The 19,959-nt window shown below is 34.5% G+C and overlaps 1 protein-coding gene across 1 annotated transcript in view; it reads right to left on the reverse strand.

Annotated features, from left to right (window-relative positions):
• The window catches only part of LOC149803138 (4-aminobutyrate aminotransferase, mitochondrial-like), a 77,274-nt gene that overhangs the window by 30,612 nt on the left and 26,703 nt on the right, over positions 1 to 19,959 (reverse strand). The window contains exon 3 of the mRNA XM_089952759.1: positions 5,545 to 5,662. Within this exon, the coding sequence (XP_089808885.1) occupies positions 5,545 to 5,662 (118 nt within the window). The remainder of the gene's footprint in view (positions 1 to 5,544; positions 5,663 to 19,959) is intronic.

Genomic DNA, 19,959 nt, shown 5'->3' on the forward strand with positions numbered 1-19,959 from the left:
ACAGCTGTACTATGTACATTGGAGAAGTACTGTATCCAGCTTCTTTCATGTAACCATTGAGGTGAGGCAGGGAGGTGTTCTTTTGATTGTGTACTCTAAATAGATGAGTTAAATCATGATTTGGGTCAGTGTCACATGGGGATACATTTGACACCAAATGTGTTATTTCTTAACAATTTTAGTTTTGCTGATGATATGCCATTGATAGGTATGTCTATCCCAGGTTTAAGGACTCATTCCATGTAACCAATGAGGTGAGGCAAGGAGGTGTTATTTTGCCCATGTTATTTAATATCTCTACAAAGATGAGTTAAATCATAATTTGAGTCAGTGTTACATTGGGATATATTAGACATCAAATGTGTTTTATCTTACAATTTTAGTTTTGCTAATGATATGCCATTGATAAATACTTCTATCCCTGGTTTAAGGAAATTTAATAAAGAAATGTGATCAATAACCATTTGAGAAATATATCATCTAAAATACAAAAAAATCAGTATGCATGGTCATTTAATAAACTTCTTTCAAATTACCATCTCCACTTTCTGTACATCTTAATGGCCATGCTCTTATAAATGTCAACAGTTATATGTATTCAGGTCATATATGAAAATCCAATCGGTCTGATGATACAGATACGATGAGACATTACTGATTTTTATTTATTCAAACAATTATGCTTCTATGTAAATTTAGAAATTGTTCTTGGAATATCAAAACTAGATTGCGCTCCTTTGTGGACAAACTTTACTGAATATATGAAAAGAAAACTAGCTATTGGTTATTATAATAATATTATTTGTTTTTTTAATAAACCTTCCATTATTGAACAGTGCCTCGAACATGTTTGCAAACTATATTGTATTCAGTTTAGAAGAAGTAATGAGAAAATATGTGTTCTCAATGATGACAAGAATGTCTTATAGCAAGAATTGTATCTTGAAATCTCTTTGGAACTATGACATTCATTTAAATTCTCAAATTGTATGCAGCTGAACAAGTTGCTCTTTAAATGTTTTAATAAATTTCATTCTTAACAATGCCAGACACAGTCTGCAATTGTAGATGTGTCCCTATATTCTGTACATAAGTTTCCTATGATTTTTTAATACTTTTATATTTTATACTTTAAATTTATCGACTATGCAGTTTGAAAAAGAGATTTCTTTTTTTCTTATCTTATCTTCATCGCACATCTATTTGTTTTGACTGTGGCATTTCAAAATGTCTAATGGGATAAATATGCTGGAACATTTGATGTCCATTGATTGAAGATTACAATGATTATATTGATTTGGTTAAAAAGTGTATAACACAGTAGATGAATATTTCTTGGTGGGGGGGGGAAATAACATGGACTCTCTGCACATTTCCCTTTTCTGTAACAATCTAATTTTCATTGAAATTTGAAAATGAAAATAAGATCTCTGAAACTATGAGTTATTCCATCACGAAAACAAAAAAGCGATGGAATAATAAAGGATATTGAACAGGAAATATTAGAAATTCAAAGGGATTGTTGGTTAACATAGAGGGGGAAATTCTGTAAAATTTAGGAAAAAAAGAAAGCAAAATTAGAGGAATCTAGATCAAGATAAATAAAACTTGTTATATTAAAAACCAAGGCTAGATTGTATGAATTTGTAGAGAAAAGTACAGAGTACATGAACTTTTTAAATCTGGAAACCAGAAATTTAATCAATTAAACAATAATGGAAACTATTTTAATTGATGGGACAAAATATTAGACCAAACATATATTTTATCAGTTCAAAAACAGTTTTATATGGAATTGTATAAAAGTACAATTTCCTTGCTTGATACTGATGATACTCAAAACCTCAAAACATATTTTTATCACAAATATTAAATTTAATCAAGAGGATAGAGAATCATCTGAGGGTCTACTTACAACTAATAAGTTTTTAAAACTGCATGGAAAATGGAAAAAAGGCTCTGCTATATTCACTGCAGAGTTCTAAAAACTGTTGGTGGAAGAATCTTGGGTGAAAACAACAGAAGACACATTCAACAGTGAAGATCCAAAATCTCTTTTAAAACATGACTACAAGATTCTGGAGCTGACTAATGCCGATATGAATTACAAAGTTCCTGCATCAATAATTAGTAATGCTCAAAAGAGATTTATGAAGGGAGGGTTGTTGGAGAAAATACTTGCTTTTTTATACAATATCAAGGACAAACCAAAGATCAAAAATATATTTGGTTTGTCAGTACTCATAGACTATGAAAAATCCTTTGAGTAACTGAAGCATTGTGGAAAAAACATTACAATCTGTTAAATTTGTTAATTTTGCTTGTGATTTGTTTAAAATGTTTTGTAATAGCTCTAAATAATAACTCAAAAAAATGTATTGTAAATAATTCAATTTATGTCTTCATTTTTAAACATGACAGGATTTTATCAAGGAGATCCCCTTGTGCCTTATCTGTTTATCAACAGTGCTGAAATTTTAGTGACATACAATATTTAAAAGAAAACTTGTAGTCTGTGAGTGTAAACTAGATCAATATACTGACAAAACTTTAATTCTTTCTTGATGGGTCTCTACATTCTTTCCATGAAGCTAAGAATACCTAGCAAGTTCGTTTTTTTTTCTCCCCCTAATAACTGGACTTAAAAGTAACATAACAAAAACAAATTCTATCTAGATTGGAAAAATAGAAATGTCCCAATGAATGAATAACTCCCAATATGGACCTAAATTGATTTTTTTAAAATCTGACACACCTTGGTATCTATCTGTCTCTAGATTTGCAGCAAATGGTTGAACATAATTATAGGAAGAAATTAACAACTGTAAAAAGAATATTGGCAAGTTGGAGTCAGTTAGATATTATCAGTAGTTGTAAAAAGTCTAATTCATCTCATATTCAACTATCTTTTCTCAGCACTTCCAAATCCAACAGCAAACGTTGAATCCAAACATAACTATACTTTATTTCAAATTTATGCAGTGGTAAAGTGTGTTTTTAAACAAATGGTTGAAATTTATAAGAACAATGAAAATTACATTACTGAATTAATCTTAGAAAAAGAGGACCAATTTCATCAAAAATGGAAATCAATCATAAATATGTAACTTGTAACTTGAGGAAGAATCCTTTATACTTCTTGCAATTCATTACCTTTATTTCAGTCTGATTTGAAGAAAAACAGGAAGAAGATTGTGTAATATCACAAAAGTCCATATCACCTAAAAATTTTATAATTTTGTAAGTGTATCCAAGTTGTATACCCAAAGAAGTTCTGCACTATATGCATATGTACATGTGTTCTTTCCTTTTCTCTGTTACATACCTCATATATATTATCCCCAGATTATCTGATAGCTAGGAATACTAGATTACATGGTGACCTTGGGATGGTATTGCCCAGCAACAGTGATGAATCTGTTGTGGAGTTTATATATATATATATATATATATATATATATATATATATATCCAAGTGGAAAAGTAGACAAAAAAAGTTTATCCAAAAACTGAGAAAGAATGGATATCATGGACCACATGGTCTTTGATAAAATTAGAAATGTACATGCAACTGTATCCTTTTTGCAACATTCCAGATTGAAATAAAAAGTGGGCCTGAGATCACTCACCTCGCTGACATCTGTCTTTAGCGAAATGAACGAGCAGTTCACCAGAAAATTTGAATCAGCAGGACGCTTTCTGTAGAAATTTCTTCCGATTGTGTTGGTTGTACATGTCATGAAAACAACTGTTTCATGATTTCTATAGTTTATGCTCCTTGATCCACGTCAACACCATTTGTCAAATATTGAGATGCCAGGATGCTTCCTGCCAGTGCTGGTCAGTAAAGGTACTATAAAACTTAAATTATCAGTCATGCATGAGAAGGGCTCATCATGTCTGTTGTAACGATTACAGCTAATTAACGATTACATAATAAAACCAGCATTCGATTCAGATCTTTAATCCATATTTTGCATTGCACACCCACATTGGAATCATTTTAGTGTTGGCACTGCCTTTTGATACTCTTAGTCACACCAAATCAAACTTTTATAAATTCCAAACATAACAAAATATCTGAAAAGTGTCAAGGTGAGGGTATGTAATAACTTCCAAACCTCATTTGTGTTTCTTATGAATCAGGGGAAAATACTCTAAATTGTGCAAGAATTTATATTGGTCCAATAGACCCTAAGTAACCTTCCATCAATTCTGAATACAACCAAGTAAGTCACCTGTACAATTTTAGCTAAATAACTTGAAAAATATCCAAAGTTATGTTTCACCTTATCGCACTGAATTATCAAAAACTATTCAGCTGCTTTAGTGTAGATGATGAATTTAAAATTTTTGATTCAGCAATAAAACCAGTTGCTTGCTATGGGTCAGAAATTTAGGGAAATAGATTTAGTATAGATATTGAAATTGTGTAATATAATTTTTGCAAACAGTATTCAGGTGTTCCTAAATCTACCAATAATGTGATTGTGTTAGGGGAGTGCAGAAGATACCCACTTTGTACCTCGTATTTTTATGTTGCGTTAAATACTGGTTGAAGGTCGTAAGAATGCCTCAATTCCCATACCAATGTTAATTAATGCTGAAAAGATTAGATGAAACTAACAATGTCACCTGGGCTACCAAATTTAAAGACATGTTATTTCATTTTGGTTTTGAGTATGGCAAACAATTTTTTGCACTATTTTTGCAAAGTATGAAGGATTTAACACTACAAAACTGGAAAAGTGATATTAACAACTCACATAAATGTAGGTATTATAGCATGTATAAAACCGAATTAGGACCGGAAAAATACCTCTTATGTGGATTATAATATTTTCTTAGGAAATTAATTGCTAAATTTAGATCCTCAGTGCATACGGTGAAAATAAAGACAGGTAGGCATAACAGGATTATGAGAAATAATAGGTATTGTGAACTGTGCTGGAAAAATAATGTTTATTGTTAGAAGATGAACTCCATTTGTTTGTGTTTGTCCAATTTTTAATGCTGTCCACAAAATAAAGAGCTATGCAAAAAAGTGGGCAAAGCATTCTCCTCCATTTTGAGAGGTCAATAGAAATGTTATAGCATACACTGAGCCTAGAGTGGTGTTGAAAGTGGGGGAAAGGAAATTACTAGGAAACTGTCATCACTTCTTTCTTCCTACAGCTGTAATAAAATCGCACGATTATTAACCAAACCTTGGGCTTTACACTATGTCAAGCTACCACTGCAACCACATGCAACCACAGGGGCTCCGAGTGGCCTAGTGGTCTAAAGCGCTCTCCGTTATGGATCACTGCCATCTCACCTCTGTCCGCATGAGTTCAAGTCTCGGCTTCGGCTAATGTGGATATGTCAGAAAGCTTGCCAGTAGCTTCTCGTGGGTCGGTGGTTCTTTCCAGGGTTTTCCCAGGTTCTTCCTCCATCATTAATACTGGCTGCCATGTATAGCCTATCCTGTGCTGAAAAATGGCATTAAACCCTAAAACAACAACAACAACAACAACATGCAACCACAAGACAAATTGAACCTACCAATAGGAATTGAAGATATTTGTGTGTAGAGGTCGAGCATAACATTCCCATCTGCATCAACAATGTAGTTCCCTTGACTCCTCTCAAAGTCCACAAAGAAAGATACACCACCCGTGTTCTGCAGAAAACAATGGCATAACAATTGTAAATCTTTTATTCTGTTCAAATATCAATGAGAAATAAATTTATCTGTAATTAAATATTTCATACTCTTCTGAAAACAACAACAATAAAAATATTAAAAAAATAATCAAAACAAGAGGTAAAATTGCAAGGATATTGTTGTTGTCCCCAACTGTTGATCTGTCTGTCTGTCTGTCCATGACAAGGCATATTTTCTCTTCTCCACCACAGTGCCTGGAGGATTTTAAAGAAATTTTCTTGTCTCAATATTTGGTTGAGGAAGAAAATCTGAAGATGCATAACAACATTTTACTGTTTCTCCCGACTAATTTTTGGGGAAAAATTGTCAAAAAGGGGTATTTTGGGAATCCAGCTATTCCTTGCATCTCTTCCCATATTGATTTAAGGATTTTATTAAAACTTTGTAGGCTTGAATTGGATAGTGTATATATGCAATAAGGTTTATTTCTCTGACTCATTTTTGGAAACATATTTTCTAAATTTGTCAAAATGGGACATTTTGGGAATTGAAATCATCATTGCTTCTCCTCCCCACTACTTGGAGAATTTATTAAATCTATGTGAACTGTACAGGTGATGGGTGAAGATTTGCAGTAATTTTTACTTCTTTAGTCTGATTCATTTTGAGCAAATCATTTAACAATTTGTCCAAAAAGGGGTACACATCTTTTGGAAACCGAGTCAGTCATCACTTCTTCTCCTCATTTACCACTTGTAAGATTTCAATAAAGTTTTGTAAGCCAGACATGCGGTTAGTGTTGATGAGCAATAAAATTTACTTTCTTCCTATGGTCATTTTTTGGTGAAATTTCTTTAAAGCTGTCAAAAAGGGGGGAATTTGGGAATTCAGATCGTTGTCGCTTTGTCCCAAAAACTGCATGGAAGATTTCACTGGAATTGTGTATGCTAGATCAGTGTTTGGTGTAAATTTAGCTTTTCTCCTCTTACTCCTTTTGGAAACTTTTTTTAACTTGTCTAAAAAGAGGAATTTTTTAAACTGAGTTTGTAACCACTACTCTCGCACACTGATTGGAAATATATACGAAACTGCATGTTAGACATCATCATATATAGGTTGGTGTAGATGTGGAACATTATTTCACTCTTTTCTTCTGGCCAATATCTGGGGACATTTATTTACTTAACTGATTTTGAGAATTCATCTTGCTTATTTTAGTATTTATGCAACCCTATACAATATTACCAATGAACGTTTATAGATGTCAAGGAAACATTCTAGGTCTTCAGATAAATGGAATATAAATTTTTGGCCATATATGAAAAACATGTTGAAAGAAAATGTCTGACAGCAGTGATATGCATGTCTGTGACTACATGTACATCCAGCTCACTGTTGCCATGACTCCTATCATGATAAATATAGCTGTTTGGTTTCAGCCACCTTAATTGCTTTTTCCTGTCATCAATCTATCCTAGTTTAAATGCTCTGCCTTTCCCAGTTCTATTCAATTGTGTTGATTAATTTTTAAGTGCTATAATTTTTCATTTACATGACTTTTTCATAGTATTGTGAATTGTTGCAAGCAAATGTATAGTAAAAAAAATGGCTGCACATGATCAATACAACTAATAAGAATAGGTTTTGATTATTATAAAACAAATATATATAGACAAACAGAAAATGATGGCACGCATTTAAGAAATATAAATGCTTCTCCAAGTTACTTAGTAAAAGATCAAGTCTTCTTTTTGATGGAGTACAAATTTAAACAAATTGTATATAAGCTCTAAGTCAGAAAAATCTGCGAGATTCAACCTATGTTTCTGCTAAACTGTTGTTGCTGTTTATGTTGTCATAATGTTTGGTGTTTTTTAATTACTACTTACATTAACATATTTTAAATTATCACATAATTGTAGCAACTTTGCCCAAAAAAATCATGCTTTTACTAAGAAATAAAATTAAGTATGTTGATGTTACTGGTCTGTGATGTTATGTATAAACTTTCAAAATTATTATTTAGTCCGTCAGCATACATATGAACCTCCCACAGGGGAGGGGTTTTCTCAGAAGTTCATGTGTTGTCTACCATCCCTCCCGTCACTAACTGAAATCTTGTAGACAAAATTATTATCGAAAATTTCAATTTTCTTCCATTCTTTCATATTCTGATTCTTGTGTAGTTTATTTACGGTAATACTGCCTGTGTGCACGTGACTGGACTGGCTGAAGCAGGGCAAGATCTTGCACTTGTTAATGTGACCCTTTGATCCTGTCGGCATGGTCAGCTGACTTCATTATTTGAAATTTGTTGACGCGGATTACAATGTGAGCATAAATAATTCAAAAAAGATTAAGGACCTTAATAAGACTGAGTTACTAAAGAGCCCAATCTGCATAAAATAATAAACCTTACTTTGAATCTTCGTAAGGTTTGTTTTGCTTTGGTGCTTAAAGCTGTCGACATGGATTTGAGTATATAATATGTAAAATAAGTGATTTGGACAGGATTAAAGATGATAGCTGATTCATGTTTGATTACCCAAAAGTTCAAATGGCATAACACTGCGTCGGCTCGACTTTGATGTTTAAAGTTTGCCGAGATGTCTACGCGCACTCGTCAAGAAACAAAAATCCAGGCAAATGAAACATCACAAAATCCAAGAATAGCTGGAAAAGGGGAATTTCAGTTACTGCAATCGTACTCAAAGGGACCAGGAATAGGCATTATGCTCTTCCTATAATGCTGACTTTAAAGTTTGTCACGGTTGAAATAATGACATTACGCATCATGTAGAATTCCGATTTCACAAAAGCATATTAACCGCGATAACAAATATGGATAAAGTTAGATGTACCGAGACTTTATTTACTAACCTAACAGCCAAACATAATCTCTCATGAGTGATCATCTTCAGATGGCTACCAGTGATCACGATTTTTAGGCAAAATATGCGATCGACAATAACGACACTAATCCGCAAAATAGGGCCAACTAGACAACACAATAAGCCGTTTAGTGAAAACGTCATATTGATACGAAAGTATCGATAACATGATTTTCAATATGGTTGCCGTAGCGGCCATATTGAGCATCAGATCGGCGCCATTTTCATTTAGGCAAACTAGACAAGAAAAGAAGGGGTTTTTTTTTTGGTCAAAATATGACGTTGGTTTGTTGATTTTAGAAGGAGCAGTGAAAAAAGGATTTTCAAGATGTGTGGCGGCCATAATGGATTCTAGAGCAGCACAATTTTCATTTAGAACATACTACGTACTAATATTAGTACCCATACTCGTAACAACCACAACAAAATCAAGTTGAGGCTAAGACATCGTAGCTAGAACATACTGGGCCGTGGGATGAATGTGTCTGTAACGTTTCAAAGCAATCCTCCACGTAGTTTAAGAGAATTAGCGATAACAAACTCGTTTCAACGGACGAACAGACGACGGACGTCGGTCTATGGACAACACATCTCGTTAAGCACGTCTGGCCAATGAACAGTGGAGTTAATGATGATGATTATATAAGCATGATGATGATTAAAAAAATTACAAAAAGAAATGTATAAAACTGAAAACTAATGAAGTGGAAAAAGGGAGTGACATCTCTGATGTCAATTCTGCTTTCAAAATAAACTAAGATTTCGTAACAGCTAGGTCGCCTGCATTACCAGCTAATGGTACAGAACTGGAGTTCCATGTGCCTACTGAAAGTATTTATTTGGTGTTATACAATTTGTTTTATACAAGTTTGGTTGAGATGATTATTATCTCACCTGTGTTTATAATAGAGCTTTTTGCCTATAATGCAGCGTAAACGTTATTAGTACCCGTCCATCTTTGTTTGCACGACTTAATCTGTACAAGTGCAACTATCTTGAAGAAATATTTTCAAAAGACTGCACATTTTCTCTTTAGATTTCTTAATATTTATTTTCTTGCTTTATGAGCATGCGTTTCTTTTTCAATTTTCGCATCGTCAATTTGGATAACAAAAGACCCAAGAGGACATAAGATCGCTCACCTACTACTATCTGATTATTACAAAATGCAAGAGCAACTAAATATGACAGTTGGATAATATCTGAAGAAATTTCGCTCAATCTGACTGGTTATAAATGTGTGTGTGTGTGTGTGTGTGTGTGTGTGTGCGTGTGTGTGATTTGGCTTTTTAACTTAACTTTAACAGTTTTGCAGTCATATCGCTACGATGTCTGCAGTGTGGCAGTTTATATCGATGTCTAGCACTGAGGCATCATGCGGCAGACATATATCATGACGTCCCACCCATTCACATTATCCAGACACTAGGACGACAAGACCTAACACTAACCTCGTAATGCTGAGCGCCTAGAGAGGCCACTGGTAGTAAAAAAAATTTTATATAACAGTCTTCGGTATGACTCGGCCAGGGTTCGAACCAGCAAGCTCCCGCAACCGAGGCGGACGCTCTAACCACAAATTCACCAGAACGGTCTGACTGATTATAGATGTCAGACCATCGTTTCAAGGGGATGTATATATATATATATATATATATATATATATATATATATATATATATATATATATAGTGTGTGTGTGTGTGTGTGTTGGCATATCAAAATAATTGATCTAATAGTACATATTCATTATTCCAAGATGTTAAAATAGTACATGTCCATTATTCCAAGATGTTTTCTATCAAGTCTGGTTAAATTCTGTTCAGAGATGTTTTTAGATTATAAAAAGTCGCTTAAAGTGTATCGAGTTTTTGTGAAAGCTGCTATATTTGATGGTGGATAAGAAACTTTAAAGCTGTAATACTCTTTGTTAAATTATGTCGAGTGTATCTTATTTTAAGAAATTCTTGTTAAGAAATCATAACGGTTTTCCACTTTTAGCAACAGCTGATAAATTTAACGACGAGTCAGCATCACGTGCAAGAATCTGAAAAGACTTCATCACAGGGTGCTTTCTGTTGAATCTGGTCAATCTCTTGAATGGTTTTCTATTTTTAGAAATGGCGGTCTTATTTATTTATTGACCAACTAGCATAGTACAAAAAATAAAGTCCTTTAGGGCCACTGATGTCACAAACTGCGTCAAATTTTGTTCAGCGGTATTTTGAGATGTTTTTTTTTTTAAGTATTGACATTTTTAATAAGACGGACAAACCTGAAGATGGACTAGCATTAAAAATACGAAAGGTCCTTGTATCAGGATGCCTTCTATCAACATAAGTCAGATTTAATTTAGCAGTTTTTTACAGGCTCTCGTTTAAAAGTATTTTGTTATTCAATTTATATGGATGATTGGCATCATTTGTATTATAATTAAAGGCATTCCGACTAGGGGTGTTTTCTGTCAAATTTGAGCACATTCTCTAGTCCAACATACTCTTTTTTTTAAAAAATGAACTTGTTTGAAAATGTTTCGTAATGGCAGATATGTATATAGTTGATGGCGGAGTGGCATCATAGGCATATCTGAATGGACTTCATGCCAGAATAAAAGCTGCTAAATTTAAGTAGTTTATGGATAGCGGTTATTGAAATTAAATCCTTTTTCTAGTTTTAGCAACATGCTTTTATGTTTGATGACGGATCGGCACAATTTGAACAATTTTTAAAGACCTTAACACGAAAATGATATTTTTTATTATAGTTCAAGCGTCTTCAGAGGTTTTAGAGAAAAGTTCTAAGAATTTTAAAATGTTAATAATGTCGGCCTGCCATATTTAATTATCGCTTCGCCTCATTTATATAAGCCTAAAATGGCATCATACCACGAGGCTTTCTGTCAAATTTGGGCACATCCCGTTGCAGTTTTAAAGATGAAATTGTGTATAGCTTTTATAATTGTTTGGAAGAATGGCCGTATTTGACGACGAAGTGGCATTATTTATACAAATTTGAAAAACTTTATGTCAAGATGTCTTCGATGTTAAATCAAATTCTGTTTGGCAGTTTTGAAACGTTGTTGAAAGGTTTTTCTACGGTGGTGATATCTGACGGCAGAGCTGTATCATCTGCATAAATATGAAGTATCTGTGCCAGAATCATTTCCGTCCAGCTGTTACTGATATCAAAAACAATTAATTTTTTTTCCATTTTGAGTAAGAGGTGCCACATTTGACAGTAATGGACATCAGTCCTACAAATTTAAAAATCAGTAAAATCAGGCTTATTTCTGTAAAAGATCCTCAAATTCTGATCACCATATGAGAAAATGCCGTTTAAATTATTTTTTTAATTTTATTTTTGAGTAACGGGGCCATGTCTGAAAACGAACCTGCATCGTTTTATAAAATATAATGGACGTAATTCCTGGATTCATTGAATCAAATTTAGTCTAATGTAGTCCATATATTTTTGTAGACAAAAGCCTTATCTTAAGGTATATAAGCATATATTGTAAAACTCCGAAAGACCATAACGCCTTAATGTTTTTACTTCAAATTTAGTTTAATACTTAATCAGAAAAAAAATCGTTTAAAGTTTTTTCAGCCATTTTAGTAGCAGCCGCCATAATCGATCGTTGAAATGTTTTTATTCCAGGGTGCTCTGTCAAAATTTAATTAAAGTCTCTTCAGCCGTTTTTGCGAAGTCATTTTAAGGTTTTCTCATTTAATTTGCATCGGCGGATCGGAATCCTATGCACACGTATTAAAAAGCCTTCATGTCACGATGATTTCTATCAAATTTAGTAAGTTTAAGTGTCTTGATGAGAAACGAAGACTATACTTTTCTGAAATTAACTGAAACAGTGACGAATAGTATCTGTACTTTTGTCCTCATAGTACGACTTTCAACCAAGCGGCTGAAAGCTTGCATCGATACGACTTCACTTCCGGCAAGCAAGAGGTCCAGACGGGCCTGAGATTCCTCGCCTAGCAACTTGAATACTACATAAAGCTGAAACGTCTTCATGCCAGAATGATTTATGTCCCGCTGCTACTGAGATTAAATATTTTCGTTTTCGTTTTTGTTTCAAGTCTGAGTAAGAGCCACTTTATTAGATTATCGATCTGCATCACTTTTAAGAATTTAAAAAGCTGTTAAGCCAGAATTGTTCCGTCAAATTTGGCCAAATTATTTTCATCAGCTGTTAAAAGAACGAGAAAAAAGCAACTGATCTAGTAATATGGGCTAGTAAGATGTTTCATGTTAAGTGTGGTCGAATTCTTTAAGGCAAATTTTGCGAAAATGTCCTTGAAAGAGTTTTACATTTTATAGTAATAGTGACCTATTTTGATGGCATATCAACATTATTTGTAAAAGTTTAAAGGACCATAATGCCAGAATGTTATCTGTCAAATTCTTTCGAGCTGTTGTTAGAATAATTCGTTCTTTATGTCCTACTATTTTCAGTAACGGCTGTCAGTGAAAAGACGCCTTGATGCCAGAATATGTCCTATGCCGCTTGATCAAACATCGGTGTCAGTGGCGTTTGAGAAGTTGAAAATGGCAAATGTGGACTGACGAAGCACAGCGTATGGCGTACGTCGGACCAAACACGCTGGGCGCACGACCAAGACAATAAGCTCACTTGGCGTTACGGACTGGTGCGTCGGTATGTTACTTAAGTCGTTTAATTCAATAAAAGGTCGAAGTTTGCCTTATATAAAGCTATGAAACTTTGCAATGATTCTTTGAGGATTTTCACGAATCCTGCTTTAACAAAAATTTTAAAATATTTTCATAATACATATAACCTGCCTGTCAAACGCAACGGAACATTCAATACACGAGGAAACGCCAGCAGATTTATAATTTTTATACACAGGATCCTACGTGAAGGAAAAAACTCAACTGAAGTTTATTAGGAGTTTAGAAACGTATATCTTTTGCCAGCCTTGGCTCAGTTTAGTCTCAAAACGTTTGAGGAAAAGTAACATATTTCTTTAAATAAGTAAACAAAAGTTTCTTAGATGGCAGTGGTCATTAATACTAAAGAGTTTCGATAGATCGAGGAAAGGGCACCGACAGCCAGTGGTGAGTGTTATATATATATATATATATATATATATATATATATATATATATATATATATATATATATATATATATATATCCACCAACACATTTCAGATTCGGATTCAGTTTAATTCTGTTTGAGAGAAAATGGCAAGGTCAATACTTACAACACAATAAAGGGCTAACTTAAACTAAAGGAATCAATACCGACTGGCCTTATTGATTTCACGCATAATTTCTGCTTCGCATCACAAGATTTTAATAATCCAAAGTGTCTATATTAACTGTTAGCGGTGCATGCTGGAATTAACTCAACATTCACGAGAAATCGATCTAATCTTATTGTCGGATCAAATATTCCATGGCAAGGAGTGTGTTTTGCGTTGACGTAGGTGACCGAATTTATCAACAAAGTTTTTAACACTTTCATACCAGCTGCTCCGCAGACGAAATGGTAAAAGCAAATGTCATCCCCGTTTGATTCTTCAATCAGACTCATTTTGAGTTGTTATTTAGATTATTTATGCGTTTAAGTAATAGTACTATTTCCTCAAATCTTAAATTGTTCAATATTTTCCTATACTTAATTCCTTAACAGTACATAGCAACAACAAAAGCACACATTTATGTAAGAAAGTTAGAGAAATAAGCTAGTGGTGGCGCTGGCGTTTGTTTGGAAACATGTGAGTATACCAGAAAATCCAATCCCTTCAAAGGTTTGGGTGTGAGCTATCCCACAACATATCCAAGGCTAGATCAAACTTTAAAAGACGAACAATAATGTGCATCCAGCTGTGTACAGAACGCATTCTTCCTTGATCTGGTGCATGTACACAGCTTCACACACAAAAATATACTGATTGGCTGGCACACTGTTTATTAATATGGGCTAGTCCAAACATTTAGCAATGTGAGGACTCGGGGTTGCAAACAATATTTAAACAGAAAAGATAACTCAATCACGAACAACTAAAATTGTCAACCGTAAATTGTTCCATTAAGACTGAGTAGATTGGCAACCAAGAAATTTGCCCTTACGATTGAGTAACTTGTCAACCATGAAATGTTCCCTTAAGACCGAGAAACTTGTCTATCATGAACTGTTCTCTTAAGACTGAGTAACCTGTCAACCATGAAATGTTCCCTTAAGACCGAGAAACTTGTCAATCATGAACTGTTCACTTAAGACCGAGAAACTTGTCAATCATGAACTGTTCTCTTAAGACTGAGTAACTTATCAACCATGAAATGTTCACTTAAGACCGAGAAACTTGTCGATCATGAACTGTTCTCTTAAGGCTAAGTAACTTGTCAACAAAGAAGTGTTCTCCTAAGAACTGCTACCTTAAGACTGAGTAACATGTCAACCATGAACTGTTCCCTTAAGATCTCGCAACTTGTCAACAAAGAACTGTTCCCTTAAGACCGAGCAAACTGTCAAGCAAAAGCTGTCCCTTTAAGACGGAGTAACTTGTCAAGCAAGAATTGTTCCCCATAAGACTGAGTAACGTGTAAACCATGAACTACTCTTAAGACTGAGTAACATCTCAATCAAGAACTGCTACCTTAAAACTGAGTGACCATATGCATACCTATTCTATAAGAATGATTTCCAATGGTCAAATCAATGAAGAAAACACTATGACTATTAGGTCAATAAAAATGTACTACACAGACGACTTTATTGCAAAACTGTCACGTGTCAATTCGGAAAATGTGAATAAGCATGGATTTATGTTAACGAGTGTTTTTCGCTTACGGTAGTTTTAGACAGTATTGTTGTTGTTAAAGAGGTGTGGCCAACAAAGTCTCCCTAACTTTTAGAAAATATTAGGTGTCATGACCATACACTGTACAGCGTCCAGAAGTTTCAGTAAATATTCAATATAAGGATCGTATAATGTACAGTTTCCCAAAGTTTTTGAAAATATTAGATATAGGGGTCGTATTCTGTATAGTTTCCTAAAGTTTTAGCAAATACTAGACACAGGGGCCGTATCCCGAAGTTTTAGAAACATATACTGTACAGTGTCAAAGTTTTCGAAAATATTTGACATACGGATCATAAACTGTACAGTCCCCCAAGGATTTTAGAGAATATTTAGACATTGAGGTCGTATATTGTACACGTACAATTGACCCTGATATGTACAACAAATACAGCAAATTGGGAAGCAAGGTACAATGGGAGAGTAAGGAAATATAATCTGAACACTTATCAAACAAACTGGAAGAAAATACAAATAATCCTCAAAAGAAATTGTAACTACAATTAAAAGTAATAGGTTGTAAGTCCAAAATCAAAGAGGATTACACTACTACTGAATTTTGATGGCAATACAAAATTCAAGTTATTTCAATAAAAACTTACTTCTGTCGCATTAAAACTTGTGAAAAAAAGACCTTTTCTCTGAATAGATTTTGTAAACATCATGTTTAAAGAGGAATGATTGTAACAGCCTATAATTTGGAACGATATTATCAGTGAAGGGCTTATTAATATGAAATTAAGCGATTTCAATCCAGTAGAAGCTTGCGATGAGCTAATAGAGCTGCCAGATTTGTCAGGGATGCATACTATGTCCCGAAGTCTCCTTTTGCTACCAGATTGATATGGGATAGACCCGAAGTCTCCTACTGCTGTCAGATTTCTAAGACATAGAGTCTTTGTACGAAAGACTTGTTTTGCTGCCAGGTTGTATGGGATGCAGCCTATGTATCTAAGTCTCCTTTTGCTGCGATTCATACTGGATAGACCCCAAGTACCTAAGTCTCCTATTGCTGTCAGATTTCTATGACATGCAGTCTTTGTCCGAAAGACCCCTTTTGCTGCCAGGTTGTAAGGGCTGCAGCACAAACTATCCGCCATTATACTCTCTGAGCATATCTAAAACTCTGGAGAAGGCAGTCTACGTTCAGTTGAAAATATGCTAAGTTCAAAGTAAAATGGATGCATCAATATCAGACTCTATTTAGGAATTCATAGTTTACACATGCATGCCTAGTTTAAATTTATTTATTTGATTACATCAAGATCAGACTTCGAAATGTATATATACTAGTATGACCATATTAGATTTACAAAGGTATTCGGCACACAGAATCATTCCGTTTAGTTCAATAAATTATCTGCTATGCGAGTAAAATCAATTGATTGTTTGCTATCATATAAATTCGACCGACTCTAAATTGTTAATGTAAATGAAACAATGGCTAAATCCATGGCTGTATCCTGTGGGATACATAATGGTACTATTTTTATAAATAATTTCTTCCTTTGTTGACCGCTCCGGTGGCCTAAGAGGTTAGAGCTTGCGCTTTGGATGCGGGGGTCGCGGATTCGAACTCCGGCCGAGTCATACCAAAGACATAAAAAATAGTACTAGCAGCTGCCTCGCTTGGCGCTCTGCATTAGGGGGTTAGTTTTATGACTGGACAGTCAAGTGTAAAGGACTGGGTGCGGCATGATGCCCCAGTGCTAGACATCACTATAAACTGCCACACTGCAGACGTAGTAGCGATATGACTAAATAATTGTTAATGCTACGTTTAAACCCAAATCTTCCTTTGTTACATAAATGATATGATTGTAAACATTAGTTCGTTCTGTAAATTACTCCCGTTTCTGGAGGACGGATTTTCACGCAGATAAACTAAATTTGTGTCAACAAAAGTCCCTCGAACGAACTGTCTCTACTGGCCGAAACCAATTTGCAGGAAGGCAAGACATGACCATTTCTTGCTTTTAACTGCTGACTATTGAGCCATCTCTGATATCCTCGAGACGCTCCAAGATACCTAATTTAGTAATAAAACTATCGTTTTGTCTTTGAGTTAACACGTTCACAAGATATGGTTAGTGCAGAAGGCATTTATTTTATGATGCTCTTTGACCTTTAACCTGATATCATAATGGATCATTACTCTTGTCTCTATGTCAACACATAAAAACATGGTAGGTCTGATCAAAGTTATACGTAATATTTGTTGGGTAAAAATCAAGCTACTGAACTGAAGTGATATCAGTCTGTGCTTTGTGTAGGTATATCCACAAACTGGGTTAAGTATTGAAAATTCCATTCCTACTTGTTTGTGTCATCATGTTTACAAGCCAGTAAAACTAAAAAGATATGCGTGCTGATAACACGGTTTTTTTTTTGCAATGTATTCAGTCAGCTTGTTATTGCTCCAGATAATTTTTCTCACATTAGAAACTGTGCAAGCTGCCTTTCCAATGCGGGAGTTGGGTTACTCGTAGAGAGAGATGTTTTCGGTGAATTTGCTGACAACCACAAGTTCGTATTTGTTGATGTTGATGGAGGGTGAATCTTTAACATCTTGCCCATTCACTACCGTCTTTTTTCAAGTGAATGGTAAGACCGAATTTCTGGCAAGCTTGTGAAAATCGGTCCAAGAGGTGAAGAGATAACATGATTTTTCAAGATGGCCGTAACGGTCGCCATTCTGGATGTTTGAGAGTCCCCATTTGTATTTGCACCAACTAGACATCATAAGAGGTTGTTTTATTTTATATTGAAAAGTGTATGTCAATACGCCCATCCATTCAGGAGCAGAAGAGAAAACAATATGTTGCAACCGTAATGGACGTAAGACCAGCATCTTTTTCATTTGGGAATAACTAGACATTATAAGAAGTCTCATAGCGAAAACCCACATCGAGAAGACTAACAATTCATGAGAATAACAATACAACGATCTTGAAGATGGCTGTCGTGGTAATCCTACCAGATACCCGAGAGGTTCCATTTTCATTTAGGAATAACTAGACCTTGAGATGAAAATCCTTCTGTCAGTTTGGATGCAGAAGGGATAAATTTCTTCTAAAGGACGACGGCCGAATGACGGCTGAAAAGCCATCATATAATCTCGTCTGTTTATATTTATAATTAATCAGTAGAACCAAATCCTTGGACAAGAATCATATAATCAGTTGTTACCTGTTAATAAACTATCATTAGCGCTTGGTAAAACAAACTTCCTTCCTTTTGGTTAAAAAACACTAGCTTAAATATATCAAAAGATTTTAGTGTTGGATGATTTGCTGACGTCATCAACAACTGGTTAAAGTATTTAGGTCTTATTCTGGACCAATATTTATCTGGGGAGACAACAGGAAATGGTATTGTGCAGAAAGTTAACAAGAGTCTTATTAAAGACAAGAGCAAATTGTATTGTGCAGAACAATAAAAAGAGTCTTATGTATCATTATAAACAGCAAATGGTGTTGTGCAGAGAGCCTTAAGTTTCTTTGTAGACAATAGCAAATGGTATCGTGCAGAAAGTTAACAACAGTCTTATAGACAATAGCAAAATGGTATTGTGCAAAAGTTAACAACAGTCTAATAAACAATAGCAAATGGTATCGTGCAGAAAGTTAACAACAGTCTAATAGACAATAGCAAAGGGTATCGTGCAAAAAGTTAACAACAGTCTTATGGACAATAGCAAAATGGTATTGTGCAAAAGTTAACAACAGTCTAATAAACAATAGCATATGATATCGTGCAGAAAGTTAACAACACTCTAATAGACAATAGCAAAGGGTATCGTGCAGAAAGTTAACAACAGTCTTATAGACAATAGCAAATGGTATCGTGCAGAAAGTTAACAACAGTCTAATAGACAATAGCAAAGGGTATGGTGCAGAAGTTAACAACAGTCTTATAGACAATAGCAAAATGGTATTGTGCAAAAGTTAACAACAGCCTATTAGACAATAGCAAAGGGTATCGTGCAGAAAGTTAACAACAGTCTAATAGACAATAGCAAAATGGTATCGTGCAGAAAGTTAACAACAGTCTTATAGACAAAAGCAAAATGGTAATCATACTAATGTGCAAACAGTAAACAAGAGTAAGTTTCTTTATGGGCAACGCAATGTTTGAATGGAAACAAATATTTGCGTTCGGCATTGAATCAATGCCGGATATATACTCTGGTTCCCCGTGGTTTTCTAGCACGAGTCTATGATGGAAAAACTAACCAACAACTGTACAAAGGAAAACTTTCGATTTCTAAAATAAATACTATTCGCTAATCCGTTTTTCCAATTGTTGGGATGACAACGTGGAGAACAGATTCAAACAACTTAGGCTAAAGCATTTATGCAACAGTGTGAACAACAGCAGTCATTTACTAAGTAACTTACTTGGAGTTTCAGACAACACTGGTCCACCAAACCCACTCTATTTATATAGTAATTTCCTTGGAGTATTGTAAAACAGCGGGCACCTTATTTATATAGCAATTTCCTTACAATATCAGACAACAGCGGGCTACCATATTTATATAGCAATTTCCGTACAATATCAGACAACAACGTGC

Source organism: Sinohyriopsis cumingii, chromosome 3 (genome assembly GCF_028554795.1).
Source record: "Sinohyriopsis cumingii isolate HCF-2022 chromosome 3, ASM2855479v2, whole genome shotgun sequence".
Classification (NCBI taxonomy): domain Eukaryota; kingdom Metazoa; phylum Mollusca; class Bivalvia; order Unionida; family Unionidae; genus Sinohyriopsis; species Sinohyriopsis cumingii.